This window comes from Bombina bombina, chromosome 8, assembly GCF_027579735.1.
Source record: "Bombina bombina isolate aBomBom1 chromosome 8, aBomBom1.pri, whole genome shotgun sequence".
Classification (NCBI taxonomy): Eukaryota; Metazoa; Chordata; class Amphibia; order Anura; family Bombinatoridae; genus Bombina; species Bombina bombina.
In genome coordinates, this window is record NC_069506.1 from 88,524,124 (window position 1) to 88,537,682 (window position 13,559).

Below are 13,559 nucleotides of genomic sequence, written 5' to 3' on the forward strand. Positions count from 1 at the left end.
TAGGTTCTTTGGTGCTCCTGAGTTTACCTAGATAAACCTTTCAGCAAAGGATAACAAGAGAAGGAAGCAAATTAAATTATAGAAGTAAATTGGAAAATTGTTTAAGATTGTATGATTTATCTAAATCATGGATGTCCAATTATGACTTTACTGTCCCTTTAAATAAAAACAGTCTGCAGGCAACAAGTGGCAGGCAGTATAGTACAAAGCCGTTCTCCAGGATCCTTTTTTAAGACATCACTTGCACCCTAATGCATATGCTGATGAGTATAAAATGATAGGAAAACAGGTTAATGTGTCTAAATGTTGCTTATTTCGACAGATTACATGTTTTCAAGACCTATGAGCATGGCCTAAACTTTACTTTTATGTATGTGTAATACATAAACAATTGTATGGATATGTGGTTGTGCTCACAGGAATGTATTATAAAATATATATATATATACACACAGTATATCAATTGTGCTAATGTATCTGTGTGTGTTAGTCTGAATGTATTTGTGCCAATGTTTAGCATGTAGTGACTTAAAAATGTATAGTGTACTAGAAAACTAGGACTAGTATTTTAGGATAATTTTCAACCCATGATTGATGTTTTTTTTCATTTATTTATTTATATATATATATTTATTTATTTTTATTTATTTACGGCTAGATTACGAGTTTTGTGTTATGAGTGAAAAAGCTTCATAACGCTGCTTTTTCACTACCGCTGGTATTTCGAGTCTTGCAGGTATATCTGTACCGCACACTTTTTTGACCGTAACGCAACGTAACTACCGCAGCTTTCAAAAAGTCCTTTTTCAATGGGACTTCTATAGCGCCGGTATTACAAGTTTGCCTGTCTGGCCAAAAAGTGAGCGGTACAGCCTAAAACTACAAGATCTGTACCGTAAACTGAAAGTCAGTAGTTATGTGTTTTATGTTACAAAGCCGTAACATAAAACTCATAACTAAAGTGCTAAAAAGTACACTAAGACCCATAAACTACCTATTAACCCCTAAACCGAGGCCCTCCTGCATCTCAAACACTAAAATAAAATTATTAACCCCTAATCTGCCGCTCCCGACATTGCCGCCACTATAATAAACATATTAACCCCTAAACCGTCATACTCCCGCATCGCAAACACTAGTTAAATATTATTAACCCCTAATCTGCTGTCCCTAACATCGCCGCAACCTACATTATTGTTATTAACCCCTAATCTGCTGCCCCCAAAATCGCTGCCACTATACTAAAGTTATTAACCCCTAAACCTAAGTCTAACCCTAACCCCCACTAACTTAAACATAATTAAAATAAATCTAAATAAAAATTACAATTAATAACTAAATAATTCCTATTTAAAACTAAATACTTACCTATAAAATAAAACCTAAGCTAGCTACAATATAATAGTTACATTGTATCTATCTTAGGTTTTATTTTTATTTCCCAGGTAAGTTTGTATTTATTTTAACTAGGTAGACTAGTTAGTAAATAGTTATTAACTATTTACTAACTACCTAGTTAAAATAAATACAATGTTACCTGTAAAATAAATCCTAACCTGTCTTACACTAACACCTAACATTACACTACAATTAAATCAATTACTTTAATTAAATACAATTTACTAAATTACAAAAAAAATAAACACTAAATTACACAAAATAAAAAAGAAATTATCAAATATTTAAAATAATTACACCAAATCTAATAGCCCTATCAAAATAAAAAAGCCCCCCCCCCAAAAAAAAAAAACCTAACCTACTAAGCTAAACTGCCAATAGCCCTTAAAAGGGCCTTTTGCGGGGCATTGCCCCAAAGAAATCAGCTCTTTTGCCTGTAAAAAAAAAATACAAACAACCCCCCAACAGTAAAACCCACCACCCACACAACCAACCCCCCAAATAAAATCCTATCTAAAAAAACCTAAGCTCCCCATTGCCCTGAAAAGGGCATTTGGATGGGCATTGCCCTTAAAAGGGCATTTAGCTCTTTCTCAGCCCAAACCCTAAGCTAAAAATAAAACCCACCCAATAAACCCTTAAAAAAACCTAACACTAACCCCCGAAGATCCACTTTACAGTTTTTGAAGCCTCCACTCTCATCCAGCCGGGAGAAGTCTTCATCCAAGCAGGCAGAAGTCCTTAACGAAGCCGGAAGAAGTCTTCATACAAACGGCAAGAAGTGTCCTCCAGGCGGGCAGAAGTTTTCATCCAGACGGCATCTTCTATCTTCATTAGTGATGTCGCGAACCTAAAAATTTGGGTTCACGAACAGCGAACGCGAACTTCCCCAAAAGTTCACGAACCGGGCGAAGCGCCATTGACTTCGATGGGCAGGCGAATTTTAAAACCCAAAGGGACTCTTTCTGGCCACCATAGTGATGGAAAAGTTGTTTAAAGGGGACTAACACCTGGACTGTGGCATGCCGGAGGGGGATCCATGGCAAAACTCCCATGGAAAATTACATAGTTGATGCAGAGTCTGGTTTTAATCCATAAAGGGCATAAATCCCCTAACATTCCTAAATTGTTTAGAATAACGTGCTTTAAAACATCAGGTATGATGTTGTATCGATCAGGTAGTGTAAGGGTTACGCCCGCTTCACAGTGACAGACCAAACTCCCGCAGCGGGTACAACATCATCATCATCACACCGTACGTCCATGTGTGTAATGCTGCCTGACTGAGACATATCCCTGTTATCTACATCCTCTGGCAATAATGGTTGCGCATCACTCATTTCTTCCAACTGATGTGTAAATAATTCCTCTGACAGATCAAGTGAAGCGGCTGTGGTGCTAGTGATGGTGGTTGCGGCAGGCGGGCGATTGGTAACTTGAGAGGTGCCCGAAGCTAAGCTGGAGGAGGATGGTGCATCAAGGTTCCGAGCGGAAGCTGTAGAAGATTGGGTGTCCTGTGTTAGCCAGTCAACTATGTCCTCAGAAATGTTCGAGTTCGGGGTACGTGGCCTCTGAACACTGGACATTATTCTAGGGCCAAAGGGAATCACAGCACCACGACCACGACAGCCCCTGCGGGGTGGCCTGCCTCTGCTTGTCATTTTTTTTTTCGATTGGTGGTACTATGCGTGCAAGCTACTGTGACAACAGATATGAGTAGCACTGTGCACTGGCAGAAGTTGGCAGAGTAGACGCTGTAGGCCTGACACACACGCTTGCAGACAACTAACTGCTATTCAATCTATTACAGTCAAAATTGTATTTTTTTTTTAAATGTACACTACTGTTACACCAGATATGAGTTGCACTGTTTTGACACTGTGCCCTGGCAGGCACTGAAACGCACACGTGTGAAGGCAACTGACTGCTATTATTTAACACAGTCAAAAAAGTGTTGGTTTTTTTTAATCTACACTACTGTTACACCAGATATGAGTTGCACTGTTTTGACACTGTGCCCTGGCAGGCACTGAAACGCACACGTGTGAAGGAAACTGACTGCTATTATTTAACACAGTCAAAAAAGTGTTTGTTTTTTTTAAATCTACACTACTGTTACACCAGATATGAGTTGCACTGGGGTGACACTGTGCCCTAAGTAAAGAAAATCCACAGGGAGTAGCAGCAACAGTAAGTGTTTATTAGGCACAACACAACATAATCAGCTGATTATGTTGTGCTGTGCCTAATAAACACTTACTGTTGCTGCTACTCCCTGTGGATTTTCTTTACTTATGGTTCAGAGATTGGAGTGGGTCTCTGGAGTGGCTGGCAAGAGGGTCATTGTGTGCTGGATCACTGCTTTTGATTTTGTGACACTGTGCCCTGACAGGCAGGCCCTGAAACGCACACGTGTGAAGGAAACTGACTGCTATTATTTAACACAGTCAAAAAAGTGTTGTTGTTTTTTAAATCTACATTACTGTTACACCAGATATGAGTTGCACTGGGGTGACACTGTGCCCTGGCAGGCAGGCCCTGAAACGCACACATATGAAGGAAACTGACTACTATTATTTAACACAGTCAAAAAAGTGTTTTTTTTAAATCTACACTACTGTTACACCAGATATGAGTGGTGGCACTGGGCAAGTGGGCACAGTATACGCTGTGAGCCTGACACACTCTGGCAGGCAGGCAACTGCAATTAGATTACACAGGAAAAAAAAAAGCAGACTGATGTTCTAGCCCTAAAAAGGGCTTTTTGGGGTGCTGTCCTTACAGCAGAGATCAGATGAGTCCTTCAGGACTGTAGTGGACACTGAATACACTAGCCTAGCTATCAATTTCCCTATTAAATCAGCAGCAGCTACACTGTCCCTCCTCTCACTAAGAATGCAGCTTCCAAATGAATCTAAAATGGATGCTGTCCAGGAGGTAGGAGGGTCTGGGAGGGAGTGTCTGCTGCTGATTGGCTGGAATGTGTCTTCTGACTGTGAGGTACAGGGTCAAAGTATTACTCAATGATGACGAATAGGGGGTGGATCGAACATCGTATATGTTCGCCCACCGTGGCGAATGCGAACATGCTATGTTCGTCGGGAACTATTCGCCGGCGAACTATTCGCGACATCACTAATCTTCATTCTTCCGACGCGGAGCGGCTCCATCTTCAAGACATCCGATGCAGAACATCATCTTTCGACGGCTACTGAAGAATGAAGGTTCCTTTAAGGGACATCATCCAAGATGGTGTCCCTTGAATTCCAATTGGCTGATACAATTCTATCAGCCAATCGCAATTAAAGTTGAAAAAATCCTATTGACTGATGCAATCAGCCAATAGGATTGATCTTTAATCCCATTGGCTGATCTAATCAGCCAATAGGATTGAGCTTGCATTCTATTGGCTGATTGGAACAGCCAATAGAATGCAAGCTCAATCCTATTGGCTGATTGCATCAACCAAAAGGATTTTTTCAACTTTAATTTCGATTGGCCCTAAATGACGTCACTGACGCGTTTCAGGTATCTCCCGTAATCATAGTTAACATCACTATGCCTCTTGCTTCCTTTTAAAGCAACAGTTACAGGTGTAAGCCAAATTAATGCACACTAAGTTGTAAAACAAGTGATTAGTTGTAATTCTGATACTTTAGTATATACAAGATAAAACAATGCAAGATAAAACAATGCAAATCTCATACAAAATAGAAAAATACAGATCTGTAACATATTAGCAATATTTAGTATAACATTACAAGTTGATATTCTATTACAATCTAATTTTCTCACTAGATATAAATTGCATGTACACTAGTATACACTACATCCTTAAACAAAGCTGGTGAATATTGTACTTGTAAACATTTTATCTTATGTAATTAATTATTGTATTATATTAAGTTATCTTAACAGACTGAATATATTAGAGATGACTCTAACTAAACTTAATTTACAAATCATTTAGGTTACTAGTACCACATACTACTTTATAATTGGCTAATAATTTAGCTGTATTGGTTTAAAAAAATATATTTATTTTACCCTATAATGCAATTATAGTATTAATAGTATTTATTAAAAATGATGGTGATGTCCCATCTCTAAGAAAAAAACACAAATGTGAAGTCTTACAGAACAAACTATAATAGCCTTTCTCTCTAAACCAGTACACTTATTCATTAAATATTAAGTATTAAAGATAGGTATGTTTGTAATATTACATTCCTAGATCAAGTAACTCAAATAGTTATTACACTATAAATGAGTACTCGTCTGCATCATAGTGAGCCTCTGCCAAAAGATATTTCTTTAGAAGAAGGTCACCATTATGAAGAATAATAAAGAATAATAGAAAAGTGCTGAAGAATATAATCTGGGGTCATTTATAATATTTATAATATTCCCAATGATTTATCAGATCAAACACAGAGTTAAACCCATTTGGGATTCTCGTCTGCAGAGTGAAAATCCAGTAGGCCTCCATACGGTACAATATTTTGGTCCTGTCTCCTCCCCTTTTGGGAGGTAATACTCTCTCAATGGTCTGCCATCTAAAAGAATCTACATTTCCACTATGATCATTCATTCTTCAGTAGCCGTCAAAAGAAGAGGATGCTCCGCGCCAGATGTCTTGAAGATGGAGCCGTTCCACGTCAGAAAGATGAAGATAGGAGATGCCGTCTGGATGAAGACTTCTCCCGGCTTGATGAGGATGGATGTTTGGTCTTCAAAAACTGTAAGTGGATCTTCGGGGGTTAGTGTTAGGTTTTTTAAGGGTTTATTGGGTGGGTTTTATTTTTAGATTAGGGACTTTGGGCAATGGAAAAAGAGCTAAATGCCTTTTTAAGGGCAATGTCCATCCAAATGCCCTTTTCAGGGCAATCGGGAGCTTAGGTTTTTTTTAGATAGGATTTTATTTGGGGGTTTGGTTGTGTGGGTGGTGGGTTTTACTGTTGGGGGGGGGTTGTTTGTATTTTTTTTTTACAGGTAAAAGAGTTGATTTCTTTGGGTCAGTGCCCCACAAAAGGCCCTTTTAAGGGCTATTTGCAGTTTAGTTGAGGCTAGGTTTTTTTTTATTTTGGAGGGGCTATTTTATTTTGATAGTGCTATTAGATTAGGTGTAATTAGTCTAAATATTTGATCATTTCTTTTTTATTTAGTGTAATTTAGTGTTTATAATTTTTTGTAATTTAGTTAATTGTATTTAATTAACATAACTTTTCTTTCCCCATAGGAATCAACAGGGCTTTATTACAGAACTTTACGCTCCTTTATTGCAGGTATTAAGCTTTTTTTTATTCGGCTCTCCCCATTGATGTCTATGGGGAAATCATGCACGAGCACGTAAAACCAGCTCAAAGCAGCGCTGGTATTTGGGTGCGGTACGGAGCTCAATGGAACTCAACGCTGCCATATTGCCTGCTAACACCGGGTTTTTGCAAACCTGTAATAGCAGCGCTATAGGGAGGTGAGCGGTGGAAATAACTTGCAATTTAGCACCGAGCTGCTCATAACGCAAAACTCGTAATCTAGCCAATATTTATTTATTTATATATAATTGTCTGGGTATATTTCACTTATAAGCTTTTCAACAAAAGATACCAGGAGAACAAAGCACACTTCATAATAGAAGTGCAATGGAAAGTTGTTTAAAATTGCATGCTCTGTCTGATTCATAAAAAGTTTAATTTTGACTTTACTGTCCGTTTAGCATTACTTTCTATATACTAAATATTAAAGGGATGCTAAACCCTAATTTTTTCTCTTTCATGATTCAGAGAGCATGACATTTTAACCTCTTCACCCAATCCGACGTGTATATATACACGTTGTGTGATACTTTGGCTATCGTACCACACCACATATATATATATATATATATATATATATATATATATATGTTAAGTTACAGCTGAGAGCTGGAGCTCCTAAAGTTTCAGGCATCTGTCGCATATGGAGCCGGAGCGTGATTGGTGCTCCGGCTTCATATGAGGCCAGATGCCCGATCGTTACAGACGGGGACACTGTAACAATTATTGTTGGTGCCAGTGGGAGAAAAAGGCGGGAGGCAGGTGGGTGGTCCAGAAGGGGAGGCAGGAGAGAGAGGGAGGACCCTACCTACCAGGTGCGGTTGGGGGGATACTACACTACAGAAAATATGCAAAAAATAATAAAGTAGTTTATAGGTACTGGCAGACATCTGCCAGTACCTTGGCTTTTTGCCTAACAGTAAGAGGGGGAATCACAGAGGTTGGGAGGTAAAGGGAGATCCTAGACTGCAGAAATTATAAAAAATATATTTTAATTATTTTATTTTTTTTTAAAGAAAAAAAAAAAAGCTTTATTTTAATACCAGCAGACTGCCTGCCAGTACCTAAGATGAGGGTTTTCAGTGCGGGTTGGGGGTGGGAAGAGAGCTGTTTGGGAGGGATCAGCTAAGAATCAGGGGTAAGGAGGTGTCAGGTGGGAGGCTAATCTCTACACTAAAGCTAAAATTAACCTTTTAAGCTACCTGATTAACCCCGGGAATTATAGAAGTGTAGTGCGCAGCTGCAATTAGGTGCCTACTAATTACCAAAAAGCAATGGCAAAGCCATACATGTCTGCTATTTCTGAACAAATGGGATCCCAGAGAAACTTTTACGCCATTATTGCACAAGCAATATGTAAATAATTTCTGTGAGAAACCCAAAGTTTGTGAAAAAAGTACTGATTTTTTTTTTATTTTATTGCATTTGGCATGAAATATACCAAATGGGCCTAGATCAATACCTTGGGTTATGTACTTTAAAAATATATATAGTTTTGACAGGTAAATAAACAAAACAAGGCTCTATTTCTGTTTAAATTGAGTGATAGCAAAAATGCTAAAAATTCTCTGATATTTTGGGCAAGTTTTTATCTGAAAGTCCCGGTAGTGAAATCTATCTCTATCTATTGTGTACTTATAGAGCGTGAACTAATCACCCATGAGGGTCTCAAGGCGCTAAGGGAAAGCAGATAGGAGGAGGGGGGAGGGGTGTTTAGTCGCAGAGCCAGGTTTTGAGGTCCTTTCTGAACTTTGTAAGGGAGGTGGATTGTCTGACGTGCAGCGGGAGGGTGTTCCATGTCTTTGCTGCTATGTGGAAGAAGGATCTTCCACCCGCTGTGGATTTGCTGATGCGGGGGACGACTGCGAGTGCTTGGTCGGCCGATCATAGTTGTCTAACGGGGGTGTAGAAATTTACGCTGTGGTTGATGTATTCGGGTCCGATGTTGTGTAGGGCCTTGAACGCGTGGGTAAGGAGCTTGAAGGTGAATCTCTTGTTTATGGGGAGCCAGTGAAGGTTCCTTAGGTGTTCGGCGATGTGGCATTGGAGAGGGATGTCGAGAATGAGTCTGGCTGAGGCGTTCTGGATACGTTGGAGTCTCTTTTGGAGTTTGATGGTGGAGCCGGCGTAGAGTGCGTTGCCGTAGTCCAACCGGCTGCTGACAAGGGCGTGGGTGACAGTTTTCCTGGTTTCGGTAGGGATCCACTTGAAGATTTTTCATAGCAGGTGGAGGATGTGGAAGCATGTTGAGGTGATGGCATTGATTTGTCGGTTCATGGAGAGTGAGGAGTCCAGGATGAAGCCTATATTTCATGCGTGGTCGGTTGGGGTTGGAGGGTTACCGAGGGCTGTGGGCCACCAGGAGTCATCCCATGTGGATTTATTGGGTCCGAGGAGGAGGACTTTAGTTTTGTCTGTGTTCAGTTTTAGCCGGTTGTCATTCATCCAGGCGGCGACTGCTGTCAGGCCTTTGTGGACATTCTTTTTGGTGGTGGTGGGATCTCGGGTGAGTGAGATGATTAACTGGGTGTCGTCGGCGTAGGAGACGATGTTGAGGTCATGGCGTCGGATGATGGCAAAAGGGTGGGTCTCAGCAAAGAGCCTTGCGGTACACCACAGTTGACTGGTGTGGGTTTGGAGGAGAAGGGAGGGAGTCTGACTTTCTACGTCCTGCCCGTGAGGAAGGAGGTGATCCATTCCAGGGCTTTGCTGCATATGCCGGTGTCGTGTAGGCGGCTGCGGAGAGTGTTGTGGTCGACAATGTCAAAGGCTGCAGAGAGGTCTAGGAGGATGAGGGTGGCAGTTTCTCCTCTTTGGAGCATTGCGCAGATGTCGTCTGCGGCAGCAAGGAGGGCGGTCTCAGTGCTGTGGTTGCTTCTAAAGCCAGAATGGGAGTGGTCCAGGGTGTGGTTGGTCTCAATGTGGTCAATAAGTTGCGAGTTAATGGATTTCTCTATGACTTTGGCCGGGAAGGGGAGTAGAGATGGGGCGGTAGTTATTCGGGTCTGTGTGCTGAGGGATTCTTCAGCAGGGGTTTCATTTCTGCATGCTTCCAGACATCCAGCAAGGTGCCGGTTTTGATGGAGCAGTTGATGGTGCGGCAGAGTTCAGGGGCGACGGTGTTGCTTGCTTTGTTGAATATGTGATGGGGGTATGGGTCCGAGGGTGCGCCGGAGTGGATGGATTTCATGATTCTGAGGGTGTCCTCTGTGGTGAGGGGGCTCCAGATAGTCTGTGTGTGGTAAGGGGGTGCGAATTTGGGAGGGGTGTCATTGGGTGTAGGGGAGTGGGTGGTGGAGGTTGAGTTATGAGATGTGAAACTGTCATAGATGTCGAGGATCTTGCAGTGGAAGTGTGCAGCAAGGGTATTGCAGAGGTCCTGGGGGGGTGGGATGTTGGTGGTGTCACTGTTGGGTTTAGAGAATTCCTTGATGACTGAGAACTCCTCCTTGCTGTTGTGTGCATTAGAGTTGATTCTGTGTTGTATGGCTGTTTTTTTGGTGGTTTTTATCAGGTGATGGTGGGTGGTGATTGCTTCCTTAAAGGCAGCTTTTTCCAGTAGGGTCTTGCTGGATCTCCAGGCTCTTTCCAATCATCTGCAGTGGCGTTTGGAGTCCTGAAGGGTCGGGGTGAACCAGCTGGCCTTGTTGGTGGTTTGGCGGATGGACGTTTTTTTTTAGGGGGGATGAGGGTGTTGGAGCAGTCTGTAATCCAGAGGTGGAGGTTTTGGGTGGAGGAGTTGGCATTCTTTGGAAGTAGGTGGGGAGGATCTGTTTAGGGTGCGGTGTATTTGGTCTTGGGTGATGTTGTTCCAGTTTCTGCAGGGTGGGTGGTACTGTCGGAGGTGGGTGGTGGGTTTGTTGAAGGAGAAGTGTATGCAATGGTGGTCAGTCCAGAGGAGTTTGGTGATGTTATTGATTGAGATGTGGTTGCCTGAGGAGAAGATTGGGTCGAGGGTGTGGCCGGCTGCGTGGGTTGGGTAGTTTATGAGTTGCTTCAGTCCGATGGTTCTGAGGTTTTCCAGGAGGGTGGAGGTGTTTTGATCGTTGGGTTTATCAAGATGGAAGTTTAGGTCACCAAGGAGGATGTAGTCCATTGAGGCGAGGGCATGGGGTTCGATGTGGTCGGCGATAGAGTTGCAGAAGATGGAACGAGGTTCGGGAGGTCTGTAGATGAGGGTACCATGGAGGGTGGTGTTGGGGTTGACCTGGATCTTGAAGTGTAGGTGTTCTTGCCCTGGTGAGTGGTCGTCGGAGCTGGTTGCGACTAGGATGGTGTGTTTGTGGTCAGTTGCTGCAGTCTTTGTGGCATATCTTGTAGCCTTCGGGTATTGCAGTGGCGATGTCTGGCGCTGATGTGGGGTTTAGCCAGGTCTCTATGAGGAAGGCGACGTCTGGGGAGGTGGAGTCTAGCAGGTTCCAGATTTTGAGGGCGTGCATGTGGATGGAGCAGGTGTTGAGGAGGATGCAGTTGAGGTAATTGCGGATGTTTTTGGGTGGGTTAGTTGGTTGGGTTGTGGTCCAGAGGGAGGGGAAGGAGCAGTTGTGGCAGGTAAAAGGTCTGAAGGTGTTGGTCGGGATGCGTGGTGGCAGGCAGAAGATCTACTGGTGTTGAGCGCCTGGAGGGTGCTGGCATCGTAGGGGCAGCAGTTTCTGGAGCAAAGGATCGTGGCGTTAGGTGCGGTCGGGGCGCAGACAGGCGCTGACAGGCTTGCCTTTGGTGTGCCTTTGGCGCGCCCGCTACGCTTGTCCGCTCGCACAGAGAGCAGCATTAAATACAGCAGGAAGGTGGGCCGGCTGGTTAGCTGGATAGGGGTAGGTGTAAAATAACAACAGAGCAAGCAGGATACAGTAAAATACAACAAAAATACATAGGGAGGAGGGAGATAGAACTTACTTCAATGGTGCTGGGAGCAGCATTAAATACAGCATTCCTGCTGTATTTAATGCTGCTCCCAGCACCATTGAAGTAAGTTCTCCTCCCTATGTATTTTTTCCAGTGGGCGGGCTGGTTAGCTGGATAGAGGTAGGTGGGAAATAAAATCAGAGCAAGCAGGATACAGTAAAATACAACAAAAATACATAGGGAGGAGGGATAGAAGGGTTAAGCAACTTTCTAATTTACTACCATTATAAATATTTATTCATTCTCTTGCTATTTTTATTTGAAAAAGCAGTAATGTAAGCATAGGAGCCAGCCCATTTTTGGTTCAGAACCTGGGTAGCGCTTGCTGATTGGTTGGTGATTGAACCAATCAGCAAGATAGCAAGAGAACAAAAAATAATTATTAATAAGAGTAAATTAGAAAGTTGCTTAAAATTGCATGCTCTATCTGAATCATGAAATAAAATTTTTGGTTTACTATCCCTTTAAGATGCAAGTGAGATTATATGACCCTAAACACAATTTCTTATAGTGATTTTAAAATTGTTACTCACAGGAGAAGGAGAGTTTACAGAAGCCACATTATATCCATACTGGAAGGATGATCCAAATGTAGATACCAAAGTAACCAGAACAAGCACGGCTGTAAGGCTCTGTAACAAGAAAGCTTTATTTTAGTTTTAGCAATACTGAGATCATTAGTTTTTTAAATCAGTGATTATATTTCCATTCATTATTTGAGTGTTTTCAAAGATTAAAAAGCCTTAAAGGGACACTGAACCCAAATTTTTTCTTTTGTGATTAAAATAGAGCATGCAATTTTAAGCAACTTTCTAATTTACTCCTATTATCAAATTTTCTTCATTCTCTTGTTATCTTTATTTGAAATGCAAGAATTTAAGTTTAGATGCCGGACCATTTTCGGTTAACAACCTGGGTTGTTCTTGCTGATTAGTGGATAAATTAATCCACCAATAAACAAGTGCTGTCCATGGTCCTGAACCAAAAAATTGCATAGATGCCTTCTTTTTCAAATAAAGATCATAAGAGAACGAAGAAAAATTGATAATAGGAGTAAATTAGGAAGTTGCTTAAAATTGCATGCTCTGTCTGAACCATGAAAGAAAAAAAAATGGGTTCAGTGTCCCTTTAACTATTTTCATTTATTCTGAAGGTATATGAGTCTCATAACATTTTTTGGTACTTTTCAATTTACAGACCACCACGCTGTTGGTGAAAACAGAATGTCAACAGATGGTGCTAGAGAGTTATGGTTCATTGGCGGAAAACATACGGATCCTTTCACATTACAATGTTTTTCACATAGGGGAATATGTACTAAGTATTTATAAATAGATATTCTAGATATTCATGTATGTACAGTATCCCACAAAAGTGAGTACACCCTCACATTTTTGTAAATATTTTATTATATCTTTTCATGTGACAACAATGAACAAATGACACTTTGCTACAATTTAATGTAGTGAGTGTACAGCCTGTATAACAGTGTAAATTTGCTGTCCCCTCAAAATAACTCAACACACAGCCATTCATTTCTAAACCATTGGCAACAAAAGTGAGTACACCCCTAAGGGGAAATGTCCAAATTAGGCCCAAAGTGTCAATATTTTGTGTGGCCACCATTATTTTCAACACTGCCTTAACCCTCTTGGGCATGGAGTTCACCAGAGCTTCACATGTTGCCACTGGAGTCCTCTTCCACTCCTCCATGACGACATCATGGAGCTGGTGGATGTTAGAGACCTTGCGCTCCCCCACCTTCCGTTTGAGGATGCAGCACAGATTCTCAATAGGGTTTAGGTCTGGAGACATGCTTGGCCAGTCCATCACCTATACCCTCAGCTTCTTTAGCAAGGCAGTGGTCATCTTGGAGGTGTGTTTGGGGTCGTTATGATGGAATACTACCCTGTGGCCCAGTCTACAAAGGGAGGGGATCAT

The 13,559-nt window shown here is 41.7% G+C and overlaps 1 protein-coding gene across 5 annotated transcripts in view; it reads right to left on the bottom strand.

The window, feature by feature from the left end:
* Positions 1–13,559, bottom strand: part of SLC2A5 (solute carrier family 2 member 5) — a 924,962-nt gene that overhangs the window by 576,134 nt on the left and 335,269 nt on the right. For all 5 annotated transcript variants that reach the window (XM_053690437.1, XM_053690433.1, XM_053690432.1 and 2 more), the window contains exon 3: positions 12,152–12,250. In XM_053690437.1, coding sequence (XP_053546412.1) covers positions 12,152–12,250 — 99 coding nt within the window. The remainder of the gene's footprint in view (positions 1–12,151; positions 12,251–13,559) is intronic.